The sequence below is a fragment of the Strongylocentrotus purpuratus genome, unplaced genomic scaffold (assembly GCF_000002235.5).
Source record: "Strongylocentrotus purpuratus isolate Spur 01 unplaced genomic scaffold, Spur_5.0 spur5_scaffold_10, whole genome shotgun sequence".
Lineage (NCBI taxonomy): Eukaryota > Metazoa > Echinodermata > Echinoidea > Camarodonta > Strongylocentrotidae > Strongylocentrotus > Strongylocentrotus purpuratus.
In genome coordinates this window covers 1468699-1491961 of record NW_022145595.1, presented here as the reverse complement: position 1 = coordinate 1491961, position 23263 = coordinate 1468699, and the positions used below count along the sequence as shown (strand labels likewise).

General features: G+C 37.9%; 2 protein-coding genes across 2 annotated transcripts in view; both read right to left on the bottom strand.

The window, feature by feature from the left end:
• Positions 1 to 4894, bottom strand: part of LOC100890365 (kielin/chordin-like protein) — a 48563-nt gene extending 43669 nt beyond the window's left edge. The window contains exons 1-6 of the mRNA XM_030980037.1: positions 4716 to 4894; positions 4069 to 4272; positions 3115 to 3318; positions 2290 to 2511; positions 1253 to 1408; positions 237 to 443 (exon numbers count right to left, since the gene is read on the bottom strand). Of these exons, the coding sequence (XP_030835897.1) occupies positions 237 to 443; positions 1253 to 1408; positions 2290 to 2511; positions 3115 to 3318; positions 4069 to 4165 (886 nt within the window). The 5' untranslated portion in view covers positions 4166 to 4272; positions 4716 to 4894. The remainder of the gene's footprint in view (positions 1 to 236; positions 444 to 1252; positions 1409 to 2289; positions 2512 to 3114; positions 3319 to 4068; positions 4273 to 4715) is intronic.
• Positions 4895 to 5446: 552 nt separating this feature from the next.
• Positions 5447 to 23007, bottom strand: LOC105447542 (cysteine-rich motor neuron 1 protein-like). The gene is made up of 13 exons (XM_030980036.1): positions 22879 to 23007; positions 21275 to 21383; positions 19634 to 19789; positions 15617 to 15829; positions 13062 to 13205; positions 12274 to 12432; positions 10980 to 11134; positions 10581 to 10749; positions 9936 to 10091; positions 7604 to 7753; positions 6843 to 7052; positions 6179 to 6403; positions 5447 to 5688 (listed from the first exon to the last, which is right to left on the bottom strand). Exons 4-13 carry the CDS (start codon positions 15738 to 15740, stop codon positions 5447 to 5449), a joined length of 1734 nt encoding a protein of 577 aa, XP_030835896.1. The 5' UTR covers positions 15741 to 15829; positions 19634 to 19789; positions 21275 to 21383; positions 22879 to 23007.
• Between the last annotated feature and the right edge of the window lie 256 nt (positions 23008 to 23263).

Here is a 23263-nt window from a genome sequence, read left to right as displayed (position 1 = left end):
CATTGGCTCTGCAAGATGTCCCGAGTTAAATAGTAATCCATCTGTCAGTTCTAATGAGAATGCGTTCACAAGCTATTTTTGCATACATAATGAGCCCATGACCTTTGACCTTTGACCTCATGAAACCTCAAAAAACCACAAACATGCCCGGAAAATGATCTTCCCTGCCCCTTTCTTCCCTCCCAACCTCTTTAGCATAAATTGCTAACTCAGGTTTGAATTCCTCTGTAGCTTACCAGTTGTGTGAGGACAAACGACAATTCCACAGCAATCACCCTCATATGGGTCTAACAGGTTGCAGCCCGGCGGGGGTTGCATACATTCCTTAGACTTGCATACGACAACAGATTTCTGACAGGCACACTGAGTGCACTCATCTCTGTACCAGATATCCCCTTCAGACCTGTGTGTCCCGTAGATGTCTACGCAGCGTTGGTTTGGTACTAGTGCATTTAAAAGAAAATGAGGAATACTTGAATTTCATAAATTTGGGTAACCCACTGACCAAATCATTCCTGTATTTAGCCTACATGGAATAATAAAATCCACATCTAAATCCTAATAATCATATATACCATGCACCGAAAGGCTCCACTTGAAATTGTGAATTCTCTGAGGTGACCGGCATAATACTATTTTCTGAGGGGCAGAGCCCCAATGAAATAGTATCTATGCTTTCTTTACATCCAAAACAACAAACAACTGTTGAATTTCCTTCTAGCCAATGTAGAGATTTGGGAAGTCCCAAAAGATTTTTTGTCACAATCCATTGATTTTGCAGCATGACAGCAACCTACTAACAATCCTAAATGCTGTTAAAGTGTTCAAAGAGAGGATTATGTCTTGACCTTTCAGTGAATTTGGATAAGAATCTATGAGATTTTTAATTTCTGTCATTCCAAGAACCAAAGATCTCCTTCAACCTAGCTATTGCATATAAGAACCAGCAAGTTCCTGTATTTTGCCTTGGAAAACGAAGAAGTAATCTAAAGGGCAAAGAAGAGGCAGAGTTCTAGTGAAGACGGCGAATAAGTTTGCACTGTCCCATTCTTTTTATGTTAGTTTGTATAATTTCATAGTAGAAACCTCCTCTGAAAAGGATTGCTCTTTATTTGCACCAGTTCGTATACATACATGTATATGTATGCTACGTGATTAACCTTTCCCCATTGTTTCCTGACACTTTCTTTCACAATGCACTTGCATGACATAAACTCAATATTATCTGTCAATTCTAGGCACACCGTCTCACCAGCTTGCAGAGAATAAGGCTGTATACATGTTGATGAGCAGCCGACCGGGCAGCATTTCAAGGAGTCTTCACAATCAGCATCATTCTGGCACTGGAACACACACTCTCCTTGGTCACTGCTGTTAGAGGAGGCTGACGGACATGTCCCTGGTTTATCTGCATCATCATATTGAACACTTTACATGAAAGGCACTGGCTAATGATGGGGGATGTCCGACACTTACTCCTGTGAAAATTGCTCTGGGTTAATTTTCTACACTATCCAAAAACATAACTTTGTCACTGGACACAAACCCAATCTTTAGCTAACCTAACCTATAAACCAAGTGCAACCCTCTACCTCTGTAAAAAATAACTATAGCAATCGTCACTGAAGTAGATGTTGGATCACCAAAGTTGGGACAGTATAGGACACCACCAGCCCACATGACTGACAATGTCGGTCTAGTGAAACTCGGACAAGCTGATAGAATACTCACATATTGGTCTTGTGGGCTGCTGATCTCATGGACACTAAGATAATTTGTCAAAATACTGCAAGATCGAGATTGCTGATATTTTGGACAGTTAGTCTCATGAGCCATTGGTCTCAAAAGCTGTAGCTGATTTAAGGTAACAGTGCTACTAACTTTACATTTCTTAATGTAAAATTATCACAAATTCCTCTGAATCATATCTATCAACAAAATACATTCCTTTAATCCACTAAGTTCTCAAATAAGTCTCAAAATTATCATGCAACAGGTTTTCAATTTTACTGATATTATTTTCTAACATTCATTGTAGTTCTAAAATTAGTCTAAGATATCTAACTCAAATATATGAATGTCAAGGTTACAAGGTTTTCTTTGTCCAAAGATATCAGTTGCAATATCAAACATTGAGCAATTAAAACAGCTTACTGTTATTCAAGCATTAAAGCCCTGTAAAAGGTGCACCACGTTTCTAACCCATTGCCTAGACCCGGATGATCAATGTATTAAGTCTATGGGGAAAAAGGGAATTCAGTTGTCAAAGTGTTAACATCTCAATCTTACCCTTTGGACAATAGATGGATGGGCAAATAACACTTGTATCTGACTCTATCTCATTGCAACTTTCTCTTGGGTGGAAGCAGACGGCCCTTGTACAGAATGAAGCACCACCCGCAACGACGCACTTTCCCCAGTCCAGGTAGAACCTATTCCTGTATTGTGGCTCAGGAAGCGATGTTGCCCGAGGAAGTGCATAATTTATGACAGGCCTCTCTACGGATGAAGCTAGAGAAAAAATAAAACATGGTATTCAGCGAACAAATTAAAACCTCTAAATTTTGCTGTGCATGCATAAGCACTGGCATTAGATATACAGTATGAGTCAATAAAATGGAACCATGTATCGAAGCCACAATATCTTAAAAGTCAGGTAAACATGCTGCAATATATTATGATAGTTGATAATGCCTTCTTTTATTTGGTAGGTTGCATGCTCATCAAAATTCTTATCTCAGATATAAATGAGCACTTGCCAGTATGACAAGATGATATATGTTTCTCCACTACTGCACTTGAAAAGAACAAACTGATCTCATGTCTGTTACGCGTCAGAAAATAATTGTATGCAAGAGATGCTGCACATTAATAGAGTGAACTAATTGACAGTGATGTAGATGATGTTCTGCCTGTCAAGTTTTGGTGGTATCGTAGTATCTGGTCCCAAATGGTTTTGAGTCACATTGGGGTTTTTACTGCTATTTTTTTTTTTACTTGAAGTATATGTAAACTGTACGTGAAACAGAAGCCTGGGTTGTTTTCAAAGCTACAAGAATTAAGTTGCTATGAACATAACCTCAATGTTTTGTTGCGTTACAGGACTTAACTCACCGCCATCACGACAGACTCGTAGCGGACAGCATGCATTCCTGTTGAGAATGAGCTGGCAACCAGACATGGGTTGCAGGGTGGGACATTGGACCTTAGAGCAGTGTATCACACCCCTTTGACAGATACATATTGTACAGGGATCCTGGTACCAGCTGTCCCCCTGGGCATGGCTACCTCCAGCCTCATGGCATGAAGCAGCATTGTCTGGATAAAAGTGAAGTGTATTTAAACTTAAACACATTAAGATTTGCCTACCTTTAAACAATTTGTCCATATCTTGAAATCAATAAATTGCCAAGGGACAATAAATCTCATCTCATCTGAGAGCTGGAATTCAATTCCTTCTTCCTTCCACGTATTCAGTAGGTCTTCAAATACAGCGATACAAAATCCTGGAGAATACTATTTGAACAAACAATAATCAATGAAGAAGCGACAATTTTATCAAAATCTTTTCTTACAACATTTCTTTTTGCTGATACAAGTTCATAACTTGGGTGCACTGGTGAAAGAACCAGTGAAGGAACTCGATGATGGAAAAATGGGGTTGATACCCCACTCATTAAACCGATTTCTGGTTTAATGCTCCCCTCACCTCACCCGGCATTAGGCAAACTCCTAAAGACTATCTTAAGATTGACATCATTTACGACTCATCATTATTCCAAATAACCTCCCAACAAGCCCCATCCTCATAGCCAAACACAGCAGGGGGCTGAATTTGGAAATTGCTTATATTCGGTAAAGCATAACCTAATATTTGGGCAGCAAGGTGGTCTCTTCATAACTTTCACACCTTTTTTGCATGCCAGATATTTTCATTACATTTTTAGTTCAGTAAAGTACCAAAATGATGAACACTGACAGAACCTGGTGTCTTTATTTTGATGTACGGCAATGACAATTTTTGTTGTTTTTAACTGGTCATGGTAATAAATGAATAAACAAACTTACCATCAGTTGCGTCACATGTAACATCTGGGCAGCACTGGCCTTCGGTGTAGGTCGCCCGACAGCCGACTCCTATATCAGGACACATGGGTAGTGACATACAGACAGACAAACCATCCTGACACACGCATGACGTACAGACGTCCTGTGACCAGCTCTCCCCACCGTAATACACTACTCCACCAACATTACAGCTTTTCAGTGGATCTATATTTAATAATAAAAGCAATATCAAATAATGATTATGATAATGAAAGTAATGACGATGTTGATGATGATGATAGTTATTATGATAATAATTATCTTTAAAAAATAACAATGATACTAATAATAATATTAATAATAATAATAAATAGTAAATATCATATACCTCTCTTTAAAAATCTAGCCATCTGATTGGTCAAAATTGGAGTCATGATTTTAGCCGTGCCCCGCCTACTAGTTAATAGCCATTTAAAAGATGCCTGCATTCCCAACTACCGGTTCATAGTCTTTAAAAAGATGCCCACATACCCCGGTTAACAGGCCGCATAAATAAATTTTGATGAGATCCCCATTGGTTTACTTACCCTGTGCTAGCACGGATACCATACAGTGTTTATGTCTGTGATTCCCAAATGATTGTGACCTTAAATATGACCCATACTGACCTTTGTTACACACTGTGTCTGAGCAGTCTAAAGCAGTGTCACCTTGGTCTATGGAGAAGCATAGAGACTGGTTGAAAGCGCAATCTCCACCAGGCAAGTTACATTTCAGTCTGTCCACATCACATTGACAAGATGAACAGGTAGATGGGCAAAAGGGATCATCAGTCTCACATCCTATATCAAATTCTAGTGGGACAGATACAGGTAGAAAGCAAGAAGCACTTAGCAACAGAAATTCATGTCTACAGTGAACTTTGCAAAAATATGCAATAAATGCATGTTCCTTATTCAATGCACTAGTTTTATCATATGTGCTTGTTTACCTTCCAAATGACAAAAAGGCAGACAATAAGGCAAAAAGAGGCACAAATACCAGAAACACTTTCACTGCCACTCTTCTTTTTACTTTCTTTTGTCTCTATCCCTTCCATCCTTTATTCTCTTATCATTCCATCTTCTTTTTCCATTTCTTCAATTATCTATTGCTCTGTTCACCAACTACTCTTCAAACCTTATCTTCCCTCGTTCTTTATCTTGATCAACATTGTGCAGTATTAAGCCAACCTCATAGCTTCAACCATGGACCAAATAATACACCTAAACCTAACCCTTACTTCTAACTAACCCTAAAGCCCAAAATGTAACTGTGATTACAGTTAGGTAGAGTGTTAACGTCAAGGGTGAATTGTAAGATATCTGCTGGCATAGGATAGTGAAAAAAGTTAAAACTGTCAGTGCAGAATGAAAGCTACAAGCACCATCATACCTTCAATCACAGAGCACTTAACATCAGGGCAGCATTGACCCTTGACCTCTAGCAGACGACATGATGGGTGAGGGAGCCGAGGGCAGCTGTGGCTTCTATCAAGGCATTCCACCCGGTTGTCATGGCAATGACACTCTGTGCAGGGGTCTTCGTGCCAGCGGTCACCTGTGTGGTGCATGACTCCCCTTGTGTCAAAACAGTGATTATCTTGAGAAAAAAAGACAAACAGAATGGACTTATGCATCACAACGACTATGACCATCCCAAGTCTTACACAGATATTCCCAACTGCACATTTTCTCATTTAGGTATGTTTTGTTAGATTACTAGTTCCACAAGCAAATGAAGTTTAAAGTGATTGAAGATCTGTCACGCTTGACTGAACATGTCAACTTCTATGACATTGATGTTAAATATATTACTCATTGCGGATGTAGTATGGAAAATAATATTTCTAGTGATATTCGTTTGTCTCGCAATGTATGGTCATTAAGGGATCTACAAGATCACAACGTTTTGTGCGCCGCTGCAACACTTCGTCAGGGGATAAAATATAATGTAAGCAAGCGTGTTTTTTTACTCTACAGGCTGACTGTTGTAATCTTTTAGATCCCTTGCTCACCATACATAGTGAGACTAACGAATATCACTAGTGATATTATTTTCGATTCTATTACATCTTTCAAATTGCACTTACCAGATTCAGATCTAAGTTCAGAATACACCAAGCGAGGACAGCATGACCCAGGCTGCGGAACACTGTGAAACCTTGTGGAATTGACAGGAGCGATAGGAATGCAGGACAGGGTGGTGCATGTCACTTCTCCATCGTAACACATGCACTGTGTACAATCATCTTTTGACCAGACTTCAAGATGCGAGTGGTTCCTACCAGTCAAAGATGGGCATCTACTAAATCCAGCTGCACAAATTTGGTAAAGGAGTATGAGTATATTGACACTTATTAACAAAACTAATCACTGGAACTTTCTCTCATCTAGAACTGAATGTACATGAACACATGTAAGTATATTATTATGCTGTGTAGTATCATAATCAGTCATGATTCATAAACCTTTATAACAAAAATTAGTCAGAGTTGAAGAAGAAAAATTAGAAAAACAAATTAAGGAAATTCAGGTTAAAATGGAAGATTTGTAATAAAAAAATATTAATAATTGTGATCAGAAAAAGTAGAATCTTTTGTTATGATGAATGATATCATATTTGGACCAAATGCATATCGCTGCATTTTGGTTATATCCTAAATGTTTATGTTGAATTTTCAAGCAAAATTCAGGCATAATACAAATTTATTTATAGGACATGATTATCAAGCACAATTATATAGCAATGCTCACTTTCCACCCCTGAACATCTGAAATCAGGGCAGCATCTCCCCTGGATGACAACAGCCTCACATCCTTCAGGAGGGGTCGCACAGGTCATCCTGAGGCATTCTATGACCCCTGCCCAACAACGGCACAAAGAGCATGGGTCACGTGACCACTCGTCACCATGGTGATAGCGCTGTCTGTCTTGGTAGCAGAAACCAGCTGGTTGAAGAGGTACTGTAAAAAAATTGCATTTATACAGTATGGCCTAGGTATTTCACTACATGAATTATCAACTGACAAATAAAAATAGAATAAGTGGAAATAGAGTTCACTTTTTTATTCTTCAATGATATAGGAATTTTAGTTGAGTGTAAAGACTCTAGTCATCGAAAATAATTTTCTGAAGAAGAAAAATCAATTTCATATAGTCCTCTTCATATTACAAAACTTCTTGTTGCAAGTATAATGAGAATAAATCTGGTATATTATTTAACATACATGTAAGTGCTAAATATATGCTGAACAAAGTGATTTTATTATCGTAATCTTGACGCATAATGGTGATCGCCAGGAGGGTCATATCTGACTGACATGAGTGCTATACAATATACCCACTATTATTATTATTAATATCATGTGAAATTTCACTATGTTTCACAATTTTTGCAAATTAAATGCAGAACCTTTAAACGTCAACATTAAGTACAGTATTAACAAATCAGATTACAAGGTAGAATTAGTCAATACTGTACTTTTACAGCAGCTCTTATGGCTTCAATACTCACATGCAATTTGAAATCTTGGATTGAGACACTTTAGTTGAGGTGTGGATGAATCTTGGCAACACTTCATTGAATCAGGGCAATCCATGTCGACGGAGCAGTCCCTGGAATGATCATCTTGTTCTGATTCACCTGGACACTCTCCGGGTTTAACTTTGTGATAACAAGTTTGAAGAAAAAACTCATGGTTAAATGTATAATGGCATTGGTATCTTGAAAAGGAGGACCTAAAAATGGGTACCAGCCTGCCCACTCACAGAGAAAGAAAGAAATTATATTCCATTCAATAGACCAGTTCACAGTTAGCACATGGCTGCAAAGACCCCGAATATCCACAGATCTTCAAAACATGAAGAGGTCCCACTTTGTACATTTTGAAATAATCACTCCTACAGCGATGGAGGTGCTATATAAATAGCCTTTGTTTCCCCTTTTCAAAGAATACTTCCACCTGTGTATCATGGAGTGCACTGAATGTGCATGAATGAATGTTACATAACTTTCATGAGCATGTATCCAGTATTTTGTCCCCGTGTATTTCAAAATTTGTTCTGCAATGACCTTTATTTGCTCATGCTCAGACTGCAACCTTGAACTGGCTTATTACAGGAGCTGTAGCAACAACAAAAGCGGCATTACTGGTAGATTTGATTCTAAGTCAACTATCCCTAAGGACTGCTTTCCCCAAAGAGCTACCACTTTACTTCAAGTTCCTCCCCAACACAATTACCACCCAGGACAATAATTGTGGGACAATATACCCTTAATCCAATACACCCCTTCATGGTTAAAGCCGCCATTTTAATTTACGAGTAAACATTGCGTCATCAATGTTTTCAGACGCGTAAGTATTGTTGCGTCACTGCCTGCGCTGTGCGCTCACATCATATCGACACTTGTGCTTTGCAGGCTGCATAAATCTGAATAAAAGCTAGTCGCAATATTTACTCGCAATTTAAAATGGAGCCCATGTCAGCGCATGTATACTATGGTAACCGTGAAAGGGTGTACTGGTATTACAAATTCAATTCTGACAGTTATAGTTAAAAAGAATTTCATGGGGCACCTGTCATGGGGTAGTTGTCCAGGAATAGATTTCCAGAGGTTATTGTATTAGATGAATCGTTCCTGATAACGGTACATTGACATCTACATCATTTCGGTTATCTACAGCAGATGTGAAAACAGTCTTTCTTAGTTTAAAGGGATAATTGAGTTCTTGTAGAGGAGAAGGCGCTACACAAAATATTTTTTTGTGAGATAATGAAAAACTGAGTATCAAATTTGAAAGAACATACAATTTAAATGACAAAATCATCTTTGTTTGATCAAAATCGGTTCAGAGACGGCTGAAATATCCATAAATATAACCATTTCTAATATTTGTGTACCACCTAAAATATTTGAAAATTTGAACCAGCCGTTGAAAAAAGAAATAGCACCTTATACGTTCTATTCCAGCCGATGGCGATGTTGGCTTTTTGTTGACTTTTTTTGTGTTAGCTATAATATGCACAACCAGCCGGCCCGTGTATTGTTAATATTAATTAATTAATCAATCAACGGTCACCATATTTTTTTGAAAGTGGAGCTAAATTGGTATGATCGTATTGGATAAATTTCACACATTTTGGGGTCTGAAATTGACTTCATAGCAATTTCAGGTCTTAAAAGAGCACTAGAAATGTCATACATTTAAATAAGAATAAGAGCAATAACCATGCACTTTGAAGGCATTTATTTGCGGTCTGCAACAAGAACTCAACTATCCCGTTAAAGATTTCAACCAATATCTGAATAAATGTTGTTGTCAAATATAATTCCCAATGATTTTAAGATGAGCAGACTTATACTATCTTTCAAACCATTAATAAATGTATCTATATCCATGTACAAGTAAAAGCATTTATTAATACTCAGTATTGGGACAACAGTTAATGCCATCTTTTACTATACATTTGACAAAGTGCTATGTTTTACAAATTGTATCATTCCTGTGTTAAAGCTATCATCCATCCTTTGCATAATGGAGAGACTGAAGACCACTAATGCAAAAAACAATCATGAAGGCTATCAAAGTCTGCCCTCATTACATTATATATATATATATATATATATATATATATATAATTATATCTAATAAGCAAGTTGAGTACATTTTTGTTCACAGTATGCATGGAACATAAAACAGGAATGGATTTAACCTCACAATTCAAAGAAATTTTGAAATTTACTACCGGTACATACTGAATAGATACGTGAACACTAATTCAATGTCTGAGCGACATAAATTAATATGAGATCAATCATTACTGCCGATTCATTATGTACATACCATACTTCCATGGTTCTATGCAGATGTTCTGGCAGCCGTCATTGCAGCATTTCTGGTTACTATGACAATCTTTATCGTGCATACACATATCATCTGGTGACATGCCGGTGCATTGACTTGCTTCATATGATGGCCTTGGGCATTGCCCGTACTTCACTGCAGAGAAAAGATATCCAATAAAGAAAATAGGTTTGAGTTTCAGTTGGATTCATAATGTTAGTGAAAAATATCTACCGGTTAGAGCAATGTGCTAATGCTTTGGAAAGTGTTTTTAAAGGATGCTGTGAAACAAATAAATCATAAAATCTGTAAAGGCACAGCACCATGGCGCCTAGAAACGTTGAATGAGGCATGCTAACATTATTAAAGCCAAAGCTTGATGGACATGTATAGATATTCAATTTAATCAATCTAGGTACACAAAGAAGAAATTTGCTAGGTGAATGAGATTGACCAACACTATGATGCCTTTAAAACCATTTCATAAGGTTAATGCATATATGTATATGATTATTAGAAATAATATTCTCATATTCGGGAGGAGACCTTTCACAGTATCCCTAAGATGACGATTTGAAAAAAAGATATTAAAACAAAGAATCTCAATCTTAAAAGTTACTTTAAAAATAAACAAACTCTTCTTACCAAGAGTAATCGGCTCAACACATTCCATGCCGCAACCGTTGCTGCAGCATTTCAAGTTGCTGCCACATCCCTGGTCAGTAGTGCATTCAAAGACTGTGGAGCAGTTCATTCTGGTGACGGAGAGACACTGACCCGGTTTGGTCAGTAAGTAGCCGACGGTCAACTTTTCCTAGTTTCAATAAAATGACAGCTAGGATATTGCATTATTTGTCATCTGGCTACTGGAAATTGATACTTGGTTTGGTCGGAGCCAGAAAGGCATTAAATCTGTGTTAAAGTCTATTTTTGTGCCTCTACATTTACCTAAGCTACCTAATATAAAAAATAAAATTAATTAAAATCTCTTCAAATCAAATCAAAGTACATTAAAAACATGATACTACATTGACTGTGACTTACATTTACATGGTTGGATGTATCTCTACATGCTTTCCCACAACCAGACTCACAGCACTTGTTTGACTGGGGACACTGGCTATCAAACTCACAGTGATCTGCCCTGCGATGGCTATCACATTCCAATAACCAGGGCCTGGGGCACTGGCCTTCGTGGACTACAAACAAGTGAAAGTACATGTACATTTAAAGGTGGAGTTCTGGGCCCTGTTTCATAAAACTTGTTATCGATATCAAGTAACAATGACTGTTAAAAGCTACTGAAATCATGACATTGAATTGGCTGAGAGCAAATTTGTCAACGAATTAGTTGTTGATAACAAGTTTTATGAAACAGACCCTTGGTAAAGATGAGAAATAATTTGTAAGCTTTAAAATTCATTTTTTTTGTTTGTTTGTTTTTATTTCGGCGTTTTTTAAAATAGAACGTAATCATATACAGTGCGTCCCGGAAAAAACGAAACCGAGAAGTATCGATTGTCTATCATAACTTAATCACAACTATAATTAATGAATGATACATATTTGGAAAGCTTAGAGTCTCCTCTTTCATGTGATGCTACTCAGATGATGCATATTTCACGCATGAGTGATTAAAAGCAATTTGAAGGAAGGAAACCAAAAAGACATTTGGCGGGCGGTATCTGAATTTCGAAGAAAAATTCACATTTCTAGAAAGTTGAGTTTCTGCCCTTTCATATGACACCTCAATCAGGAAAAATGAGCGAGGAATGACAAAGTTCTGTTTGTTTAAAGTAGTACTTGCATTTCCATAATTTTATTAAACGAATTCGTTTTCACCGGCTACCTGCCGTATCAATAAACGAAATTAACAAAAGACTTAACTTTGTTTCGTTGACAATTAGCCGTAGACGAGAGTCTTCATGCATGGCTGATTGTCAACGAAACGGAGTTAAGTCTTTTGTCAAATCTGCTTTTTGGTAAGGCAGGCACCCACTGAAAACGAATTCATGGGATAGATATAACAAAGACTTCAAGACTATTCAACGTTTCTAGTACAAGGCTATGTTATACAGGTTTCCACAGGGTTGTCATATGGGCTAATCAAGACTGGCAATGGGCAATTTTGCGAAGCCATGGTTTTGCAAATAACACTTTTGGGAACTGGTGTATATGTGTATGTGTCTACACATGTGGCAAACAAGCAACTGGGCCAATTGGAACTGATGGCACATGAAGGTTTAATGGATTCAAAATAATCAAATTGCAGCGTTTATGTAGCTGGGTATAATTTATACCAATCAAAACACACTCAAAATAAAAAGATGTAACTCACTTTTGGGTAAGGGATTAGTACACATCATGCCACCTCCATTCCCACAGCATTTCTTATTGCCATGGCAATCTGCATCCTCTCTGCATGCAAAGATACCCCTGCGTACCGTTATGGATGATGGGTCAGGACAGAGACCTGCTTTCTCAACCTTACTGGAACCTAAGTAAGAGGGATTTCAACACAATTTTTCATCATTTTACATAAAAGTCTAGTCCAAATTACCAAAATATTGTTTAACGCACATATTTATCTCAAACTTTCATTGTTGTATTTATTCAAAATATCTTTCTGCATTTTCTCTATTTGTTGGTGTTAAGATATAGAGGACGCTAATGATGCAGCTATCCGAAGTCATTAGTAGTTTCCTGTAGTTATCTATGAATACAACAAAATCTTTTTAATACAAGATCAATTAAGAAAAAATGCTTTGAACATCAAGAATTAAAAATACTCTATTTCCTTAGTTTCATGTATATGTACGTTCTGCACATAAAAACAATTTACAACGATTACAAATATCCATACATTCATGATGCCATTGGCGTTGTAAACAAGTGGTTGAAGTTAAATACAAGAATTGTATCAAGCTATAAAAACTAATACATTTTCAATATAGTTATAGTGATAAATGTCAAGTTTTTCAGTCAAATCGTAACTCAATGCCATATTTGCTGTCACTTAAGACAATTAGGCCAAATCATATTCATGTACTACATCTGCTGTGAAAAACTAATACATGATACATATCATGCAGTTGCAGAAGGATGTTTTGACACTTCCTAACTGACCTTGCAAGCATGAGACACGTTGGTCTCCAATACTGAAAACAGGAAGGCACTCTCCGCATTGCTCCTCCACTCTGCAGGTGGCTTGTGGGTAGAGTTCACAGGTAGCGGTATCACACGGATCACCACCACACCTTCTTTTTAAGGCTTCAATGAAATGAACGTTGTGAGATGAGACCAAGAAATCAAAATCAATACCGGTAGTACACATCCACTATGCTGATCTTTAAAAAAAAATTACTGTTATCATACACTGTAATTTGCACAATACATCCTTTGTAAACGAAGTAAATTAAACATTTGGTAAATCAAATCAAAAATTATATGAAATAATCATTTGGTTAAACTGAAACGATATCCTTTCCATTTTACTGTTAGTAGGAGACCAGCCTGTAGGTCCCGTGACCAATCTCGGGGAACAAAGGTTTGAAAGTGTTTTTGTGTTCCCTGATGAATACCGAACAATTTTGACTTGGGCTGCCCCCTTGAAAATCCCAGGCATTTTCGTGAGGGGTCAACAAAGGTCATACAGGGTAGAAATTCAAATATATTCCAATCGTGTCGATATGCATATCAAACTACTCGTCTGGTCATGAGGATTCAAAAAATGTATAGTTTGCTATACCTCCGATCTTAAATGAGGGCGCTATGGTCAAAAAGGTTGAAAGGTCAACACACTTTTGACTTGTGGTCAAATTCACCAACACAGTGAATCTTATCAAATTTCATATCAAATTACTCGTCTGGTCATGAGGATTCCAAAAATGTATAGTCTGTTACACCTCCGACCTTAAATGAGGGCGCTATGGTAAAAAAGGTCAATGCACTTTAGACTGGTGGTCAAATTTACCAAAACAGTTAACATTGTCCGATTCTAATGATTTTAGTGTCTTATAATATGTTTTCTGACACGGCAAATTCAACTATACAACTTTCAAAAGTTAAAGTGCTTAACTTGACCATGTACATTCAAAATGGCTGCCGTTTCGGTGACAAACATATATAACTTCTTATCCATGGGTTAAAGGGGAATTTCAAGGTTATGGCAACCACTTTTGGTTTTAAAAGTTGCTTAGTTGAATTTGTTATGTCAGAAAACATATTATTAGACACTAAAATCATGAGAATCGGACGTTGTTAACTGTGTAGGTGAATTTGACCACCAGTCTAAAGTGCATTGACCTTTTTGACCATAGCGCCCTCATTTAAGGTCAGAGGTATAACAAACTATACATTTTTGTAATCCATATGACCAGACGAGTAATTTGATATGAAATTTGATAAGATTCACTGTGTTGGTGAATTTGACCACAAGTCAAAAGTGTGTTGACCTTTCAACCTTTTTGACCATAGCGCCCTCATTTAAGATCGGAGGTATAGCAAACTATACATTTTTTGAATCCTCATGACCAGACGAGTAGTTTGATATGCATATCGACACGATTGGAATATATTTGAATTTCTACCCTGTATGACCTTTGTTGACCCCTCACGAAAATGCCTGGGATTTTCAAGGGGGCAGCCCAAGTCAAAATTGTTCGGTATTCATCAGGGAACACAAAAACACTTTCAAACCTTTGTTCCCCGAGATTGGTCACGGGACCTACAGGCTGGTCTCCTACTATGTCAGTGGGAAGCTCCTTGTCAGTGAAGTTAATATACTAAGCTAGTAATCTTCAACACTTATGTATCATCTTTACCAACATAAAATTGAATTAATTAAACAATAACAAAAATTTTTGCTGCATATTGTCAGCAGATAACAATGGTATTTTCAATCTGAAGTTCTATGGTCTAGCATCCTTTTAGGATAAAAATATGGCACTCATTCAATTACATAGTTTATCATCTTCTTGCTCTGACATCGTATCATTGTTAGCACTAGACATTCAGTAAGGATCAGGACTGGTCCTAGAGTTTTGTTTGAGTAAAGGAGCAGATTGGTAATTTATTTCACCTATGGAAAAAGGCAGAATGGACAATGGACACTGGAAAATGGGAAGTATAGCAAATGTGACATACATGTATGTACAGTAGGACTATAGAATGACTTGATGATAGTTTCTCAGTCCTGTCTGGTTTAACTTGTTCTATCTTGTACCAGATCAAAGTTTACTCTTGCAGTTTCAAAGCAACTGGTGACGATTACAAGTCTGCATTAAAGGGATCGTTTAACAATGTTAAATCCGAGATACACGGCCCTATGTCAGTGTCTGTGATATGGTGTAATATTGAAGCCCTAAAAAAATTGCGCTTCAAAATGATCAAGAAGTGCCTCAAAAGAGTAAAAAATCTTTGAGTGACCGGTTTTACCATACTCGTTTTCCCCAATACACTGTAGTGTTATGAAAACCGTCAGGCGAACGGTTTTCAAAATTTGTAATTCCAATCACAAATATCTTGATAATCAGACAGGCGATCGGCTTGTAAAAGTCATGGGGTTCCTGACTGACCTAAAGGTTTATAATTATCATTGCATCATGAGCTAAATCCAGAATTTTGTTTCAGAATCTGAGACAAAGTTACCGGATCCCTTTAATATGTAAGTACAAACTTACCACAATCATTGGTGTTCACTGTTGACACAGGGTGCTCTGTTCCCCGAAACTTCTTCCCGCATTGGTCCACACACCAGCAGCTGGATCCCAAGCACTGTGTATGGTTGAAGTAGCCGTCTGCCATGCATCTCGGTCTGAAGGAACCTGGAGGGGTGGGGCCTTCCGCTTGAGAAAGATCATCAAGTTCTTTGCGGCAAGGGGGAAGTTCTGCCACTGAACAGAGGAATGTTTAATAAAAGGAGTCATGACTAGTCTGATGTAATTAGGTCTACCGGTACACTTTTGTCTAAGTACTCATTCTTTTTTAATGAAAGGAGAATGAGAGTATGGTAACTAGTCTAATAGCATCAGACAACAATTTGCACATCCTCTTTCAAGGGTACAGTCTTCATTGTGTGCAGCTATTAAGAATATCAATGACTAATGCTACAGTCACATTACCCAAAAGTAGCCTGCTCTGCGGCCGAGCGGCGAGTTTTTAACCAATTCTGCCCGGCGGCCGCCCAGGCACCGCTCGTTTTTAGGGCATCGCTCGGTCGCCGCTGAAGTTTTAGCGCGGAATTAAAATTTGGGCGGCGCCTGCTCACTTTTCACTCGCCGCCCAAAATACGCCCGGGCACCGACCTAATCGCTGGGCGATGCCTAATTCCAACAGCGACTGAGCAGGCTACTGATCGGTCGGTCGCTGCTCTGATTTGTGACCATAGCTTTAAGCAAAGAAACTAGATGGAATTCGACTGCGCGCAGTCGAAAATGATGCCTCCGTCATAGAGCAATTTTACAAACCGAAACGGAAGAAATTTTTCAAATTCAAGTTCAATTGTAATCCATTAACATGTTCTCAGAATATCGTGATTACAAGCAATTTCTCATATACATATATGACCCTTTGATCTTTGACCTCATGACCCTAAAATCTACTCAGTTCATTGGCTCTGCAAGATTTCCTGAGTTAAATAGTAATCCATCTGTCAGTTCTAATGAGAATGCGTCCACAAGCTATTTTTGCATACATAATGAGCCCATGACCTTTGATCTTATGAACCATTCATTGGCTCTGCAAGATACATAAATGATCTAAGTTTGGCAGGAATCCATCAATCTGTTCTAATGATAATACGATCACAAGCTATTTTTGCATACATAATGAGCCGCATGACCTTGACCTTTACCTCATGACCCCAAAATCTAATCAGTTCATCAGCTCTGCAAGTAACATACATGACCTAAGTTTGGCAGGAATCCATCAATCGGTTCTTGAGATAAGGCGATCACGAGCTGTTTTTGCATACACAATGTGCGCTGTGACCTTTGACCTCGTGACCCCAAAATCTAATCAGTTCATTGGCTTTGCAAGATACATACATGACCAAAGTTTGGCAGGAATCCATCAATCGGTTCTTCAGATAACGCGATCACAAGCTGTTTTTGCATACATAATGAGCCCTGTGACCTTTGACCTCGTGACCCCAAAATCTAATCAGTTCATCAGCTCTGCAAGATACATACATGACCAAAGTTTGGCAGGAATCCATCAATCAGTTGTTCAGATAACGCGATCACAAGCTGTTTTTGCATACATAATGAGCCCTGTGACCTTTGACCTTTGACCTCGTGACCCAAAATGTAATCAGATTGCTTTCCTATAGTGATACACACTATCACTAAGTTTGAAGTTTAAATCTCCAGTGGTTCTTGAGATATCATGATAACAATCTCAATGTATGGAATTTCATAAGTTGACCTCTGTGACCCTTGACCTTTGACATACGTACTCCAAAATCTAATCAGATCGTCTTCCTATGGTGATACATACTATCCTTAAGTTTGAAGTTTAAATCTCAAATGGTTCTTGAGATATCGCGCTAACAAACTCAATACAAGGAATTTCATAAGTTGACCTCTGTGACCTGTGACCTTTGACCTACGTACTCCAAAATCTAATCAGATCGTCTTCCTATGGTGATAAATACTATTCCCGAGTCTTAAGTTTAAATCTTAAATGGTTCTTGAGATATTGTGATAACGGTCAAACGGGACGTACGGACGGACGGACGTACGGACGGACAACCCGAAAACATGATGCCTCCGGGAACCACCTTCGGTGGCGGAGGCATAAAAACTGTTTGACTCATTCTTGATTAAAAATGCTGCACTTTCCATATTTTGAAATATCTATTTATATATATATATATATATATATATATATATATAGAATCTGTAAATTTATTCATTATATCAAATCTTCAAATTATAAGGTCTATTAATCTACAAGAATGGACATTTTCTGATACAAGATGACCACTAAAGTGACAAGACACAAAGCTCAATACTAATTTTACAAAATTTTGTACAAAGTTAAGCCACAAAAATGAATGAGACTGACTTTGCCAAGTTATCTCTATTTCATGCGTATTAATAACTGAACTGAGTCCAAGTCATGACAGTAAAGTACAAGCTACAAAACAATTTATATTGTTTTTGTTTCATCAAATATTTTCCATCACTAATTGTTTTAAGAGTAGTATCAAATGAGCTCATCTTAGATGTAAATTATCACTTTTTACAGTAACTTTTTTTTCTCTACTCTTCCTTCTTTTCTTTTTAACGTAACTCGATTTCCTTATTTCCTCCCTTATCTCTTGTTTTCGTATTAAATTGATGGTCATATCTTTAGTTTCAGGCTAGAAAACATTATACGGGTGATTAAAAAATAGAGCAATGAATATTAACAGGATGTAAACTGATGAGGGCTTTCTCTTTAGGGAGTCAGATATGAAATGAAAGATAAGATTCATTCTGGATAAAGTTTATCTGAAATAGAGCAAAACAATATTTTGTGGGGTTGAGACAAAGGTCAAAGCAGCCGTGTAAGTTGCATTTCATTGACAAATCTTAAAGTATTATCTTTATTAGTATGAAATTGTTTCAATACACAATTACTTTATCACCCTTCCCATATCTTTCTACTAAATGCTTTCTCTCTCTCTCTCTATCTCTCTCCTTCTTCCCGACACACTCAGAATACTTAACTACTTATTTTTCTCTCTCTTTCTCTTTCTCTCCTACTCGCTCAATAACTCTCATTTTTTATATTTTCTGAGATCTCCTTTCTCTGTTTTATTCTAAAAGGTTAGCGTAGTGTTGCAATGCCTTATTTCAAATTTGTTTTTATTTCATAGCCTTCAAACCCATATCCCAAAGTTTTGAGGCAAAATAAATTCTGATACAAATCTAAATTAGATATTCATTAGTTTTTATGAAATTCATTCTAATAATAACTATCACTTAAAGCATAGCAAATACATTCAAGGAGAAGGTAACTACTTTATGAAACTTTAAAAAGGGATCAGATTTCTAAAAATGTTATTTTATCATAATTTTAAGAAAGGAAATATTACCTTTACAAAACAAATCCATCAAAGAATTCCAGTGAACAAAAAAGCATTTTAAATAAAGACTTGCAACATATTGACGTTGTATCATCCACTCAATCCGACTTCCCTGCATAGACAAAATAAGCATTTCTGGATGAAAATGCCTTTCTTTCCAACATTGGGGTAACCTTTCAAAAAGTATATAAAAATGAATATGGCATTTTCTCTTTACTTTTCTCGGAAAAAACATAGTAATCCAGGACATTGTTGTCTGTTTTTCTGTGTTGGAGAAGAGCAAAATAGTGAGTTTCGATTGCACTTCGGCCGCTCTCGCAAGCCCTCACTCGTTCCATTGTGGTCAGGCGGCTTTAGAGTAAGAGTGATAAGCTATCAAATAAACTAATCATTAGCTTTCTCCTGGTATTAAACTTGTTATGATTGGTTGTATATTGTTGTCTGACTTTACCCATTCACATAATGGAACTACCTGCCCGATGAAGCCAGTGGCCCTTGACCCATGCACTCAACACTGTATGGGAGTTAGTTTGTGGTCAACTCCTTTAATGAGACAAATCAAAGCAATTGTTTCCATATATAGTCTATAAAATACTTGTATCCCAACTAGTTTTGGTCCACTTACCACAGTTTAGCACACCATCAGAGTAGGTACTAGGTTGTGGATGACCACACTGTGAGGCACACCAACACACTCCGTTTTCCCTATCACATTGCTTTGGGAGGTACCAGCCATCTTCTGTACACCCAATTTCATCACTATGACAGGCTGTAGGAGGAGCTGCAATAATGGCAAATGACAAAAAGTGAAATTTATAATATCGCTATCATGAGCAATATGTTCAATGACTGAACATATTGCTCATGATAGCGATGGTGGTGATGACGATTACAATGTCGATGATGTTCAATCACCGCAATGGGGCCACACCTTCTTGATTACCTCCGTCACCACCCGTATCTTACGGCAGGCGCGGATCCAGGATTTCTTAGGGGAGGGGGCCCCAACTTTTTTTTTTTCGCTCTCGAAAATTTGAAAATCGCGCCAGCCCGAAAAGTCGCTCAGTGGTGGGGGGGGGGGGGGGGGGGGGTAGTGAGCACATTTTTTTTTTGGCCCTCCAAAATTTAAAAATTTGCACCCCCCCTCCAAAAAAAGGTAAAAATCACATGTTTTTACACAATTTTTTCCCCAAGGGCGGAGCCCGGGCCCCCTGGATCCGCCACTGTCTTACAGTACACACAAAACTTAATTCTATATTGACCATTTTTCACAAGATACCCAAAGTCCCAAACCATTGATAACTTCAATCATCATTCCTGCCACACCATCACAAATACAAAACATTCTACTTTTTCCATCAGAAGAGATTATTTTGACATTTAAATCTTCTTGTCTAAATTGCAATACAAACCCTTACAGTGGGTACCAAGGTCTCAACTGTGAAAGTTATACATATAGCACTATGTAATAAGCCCTGGTACAGACACGCAGCTCATTTGTATAATTTGTGTGTCTAATTGGCTTTTTAAAGATGTATATCAATCAGATATGATTAATTACATCTAGGCGACCGACCTTCTCATCACTATCCGAAAGACGTGTCGAGCCAGTTTTTTTGGCAAAGACAGAGAGGCGACTACGTTAGACCAACTTACATGCCCGGTGGGTCACTCCCCCGCAGAGGGAGACACGTATGACCATTACCACAAATGCAAATAACCCCCTTTTGCGGTCCATTTCAAGGACATTTTGTGAAATTTAACCCCCTTTTTTACGTCAAAACAAGGACAAAATCGTACTTTGGAATACTCCTATTTATAAGATTGTAAGGACACTTTCGCAAATTTACCCCTATTTTACCATATTTCAAGGACAAGACTCGGCTCCGGGAATTTTTCTTCCTGGTTTTCTCTTTTCCCTTTTCCTGACCCCTATTTATCAATTTCGAGGACACCTGTGCACCCCTATTTTCTTTATTTCGAGGAATATATTGTCTGTGGACATTGCTTGAAATTGAACCCTTTTCTGCGATTTTGGTAATGGTCATGCGGTCCGGAAGTCACATTGAGTGACCCCACCGGGCTTACATGACAGTTACTGTTAGACTTGGCTCAAGACTGGATGAATTGTTATTTAAATGTCAAATTAGAGTCTGTGCCTGCAGGCTGCAGACTAACTATCATATGCTGAAAGCTAGAAGGGCATATTGTCCCAAATCATTTAACGTACATCCTTCTTGCTATCGATCACCAAACGTTTGTTTACCATTGTTCCTGCGAGCAGTGCACACACGATCAGTCCCAGACTCACAACATGCTTGGTCATCAGAACAATCAGAGTCATATGTACAAGTGGTTGCAGCATCAGGATCCACCTAAAAACAAAAAACATGAACAAGAAATCTTTTCTCGTTCTCACAAATGATAATTTTTAACATTCCTCCAACATTGCGAACCCTAGGCTGTCTTTTCCTCACATAAGATGCAATTAAGAATTAAATGTGCATGCTCACAATGTTAAAGATTTGACCTTTACCGTTTACATAGACAGGAGGCGACCCGGGTTCAAAACCAAGTCGATGCGCTAGTGCCCTTTGGCAAGGCATAATCCTCATTACCAGGTCCCTCAGAGAGGACTTTAGGCATTTATGCCCCCAGCAGTCAGGTAAAATAACCACCACTAAATAGGGATGTTACAAAAAAATTAAATCTCAGAATTCAAGCTCTTGATTTATGCCATTAGACGGAGCCTGATAAGACCTTTTATTTGATGCCTCATTCATCGTAACAGCCCCAGTAATAATAAAGTTATGCCAATATTAAACGCCCGGAAACCATGTATTTAATTGCTTTGTTTTCCTCTGTTTTTAAACCAAAAGTTGTGATCTCAAATGTGACCGAAAGATTCTATTTCATTACATAAAATCGCCCCAAAATGTATGTAAATACACAAAAACCACTAATCGGGCCATCATTTTTGCATGACATTTTCACATTCCTCATCCAAAAAAACATATTTCTCATCAATAGATTTTGCTGAAATTTCACCAAAAGCAAATTCACATGTTAACCAATCATCCTAGATACTTTTTTTCAAATCCTGTAGGTGGGATCAGGGTAGAGAATGGCACTAAACACAGCTCTTGTGAAACAGTGCAGCAAAACAAACTGCCGAGAACATAAATAATAAAAAGTTTAGTATGAAATGAAAGATAACAATGTCATTCTTCTCATCCAATAAAAATCATGAAACAAAAATCTAATCAGCCCATCAAAAGATCACATTTACGTAGGCTATCCAAATTGGTCTCCAATAGTGCATAACAGCCCCATGGCAGAAACCTTCATGGCGAAAGCACACACATTGTAAGTTTGTAACATACCTACACTAAAGAATATATTCTTCCTACCAGGACCCCATTGCATAGAACTTACCGGTACCATTGATATCACCAATATCAACTTACAATCAACAATGGGACCCTATATTATTTGCTTGCAAGGCTTTCAAGCCAAGTACTTTTCTAATTTTTCCCACATAGAAAATTTCATGAATCAAAACATGATGACAGTAGATGAAATTAAATTATTGGTCATGATCTAGTACATGCAGCTATAATGTTAGAGCAACGGCGCGGCACGCAGCTGAGAGTTTTCCAAGTTCAGCGGGGATGGTAATGGTATGGACTGTCTTGCATCGTCTTGTCACACCGCTCAACAACCAACCCTTGGCATTAATTGTATGCGTAAAAAGATTCTCTTCTGCTGCGAGTGCATGCATCACCAACTTCACAAAACGCAAATAAATCTTCTCCGGATTGACGCCGGGATTGACGCACTCCAACAATCATGGAAAACTATAAAACTCACTTGACGCGATCATTGTAATACACTGTTCCCAATTCAGTAAAATTGTCCTTCTCTATTGCGTTCCTGTATCTATATAAATCCACGATCCATCTTCTTACATCGGTTTACACGAATTGGCACGACACTGGGATGGGGGAGGGGGCCGTCGCTGATCTGCTGTGCATGACAGGTGGTGGTGGTTTTTATGCCGATCCGAGATGCCGATTGACGATCAATCTAGATCGGTCGGTCGTCTGCTAAAATGTTCGCGCTATTCGATTTACTCACGATATGTCTTTTTAACTAGGAAACAGGAAACACTTTCTTCACCCATGGCTGTTTTGCATATCGATCAGCATCACAGCATGTATAAAATTTGAATATATGTATAAAATAATATACAGAG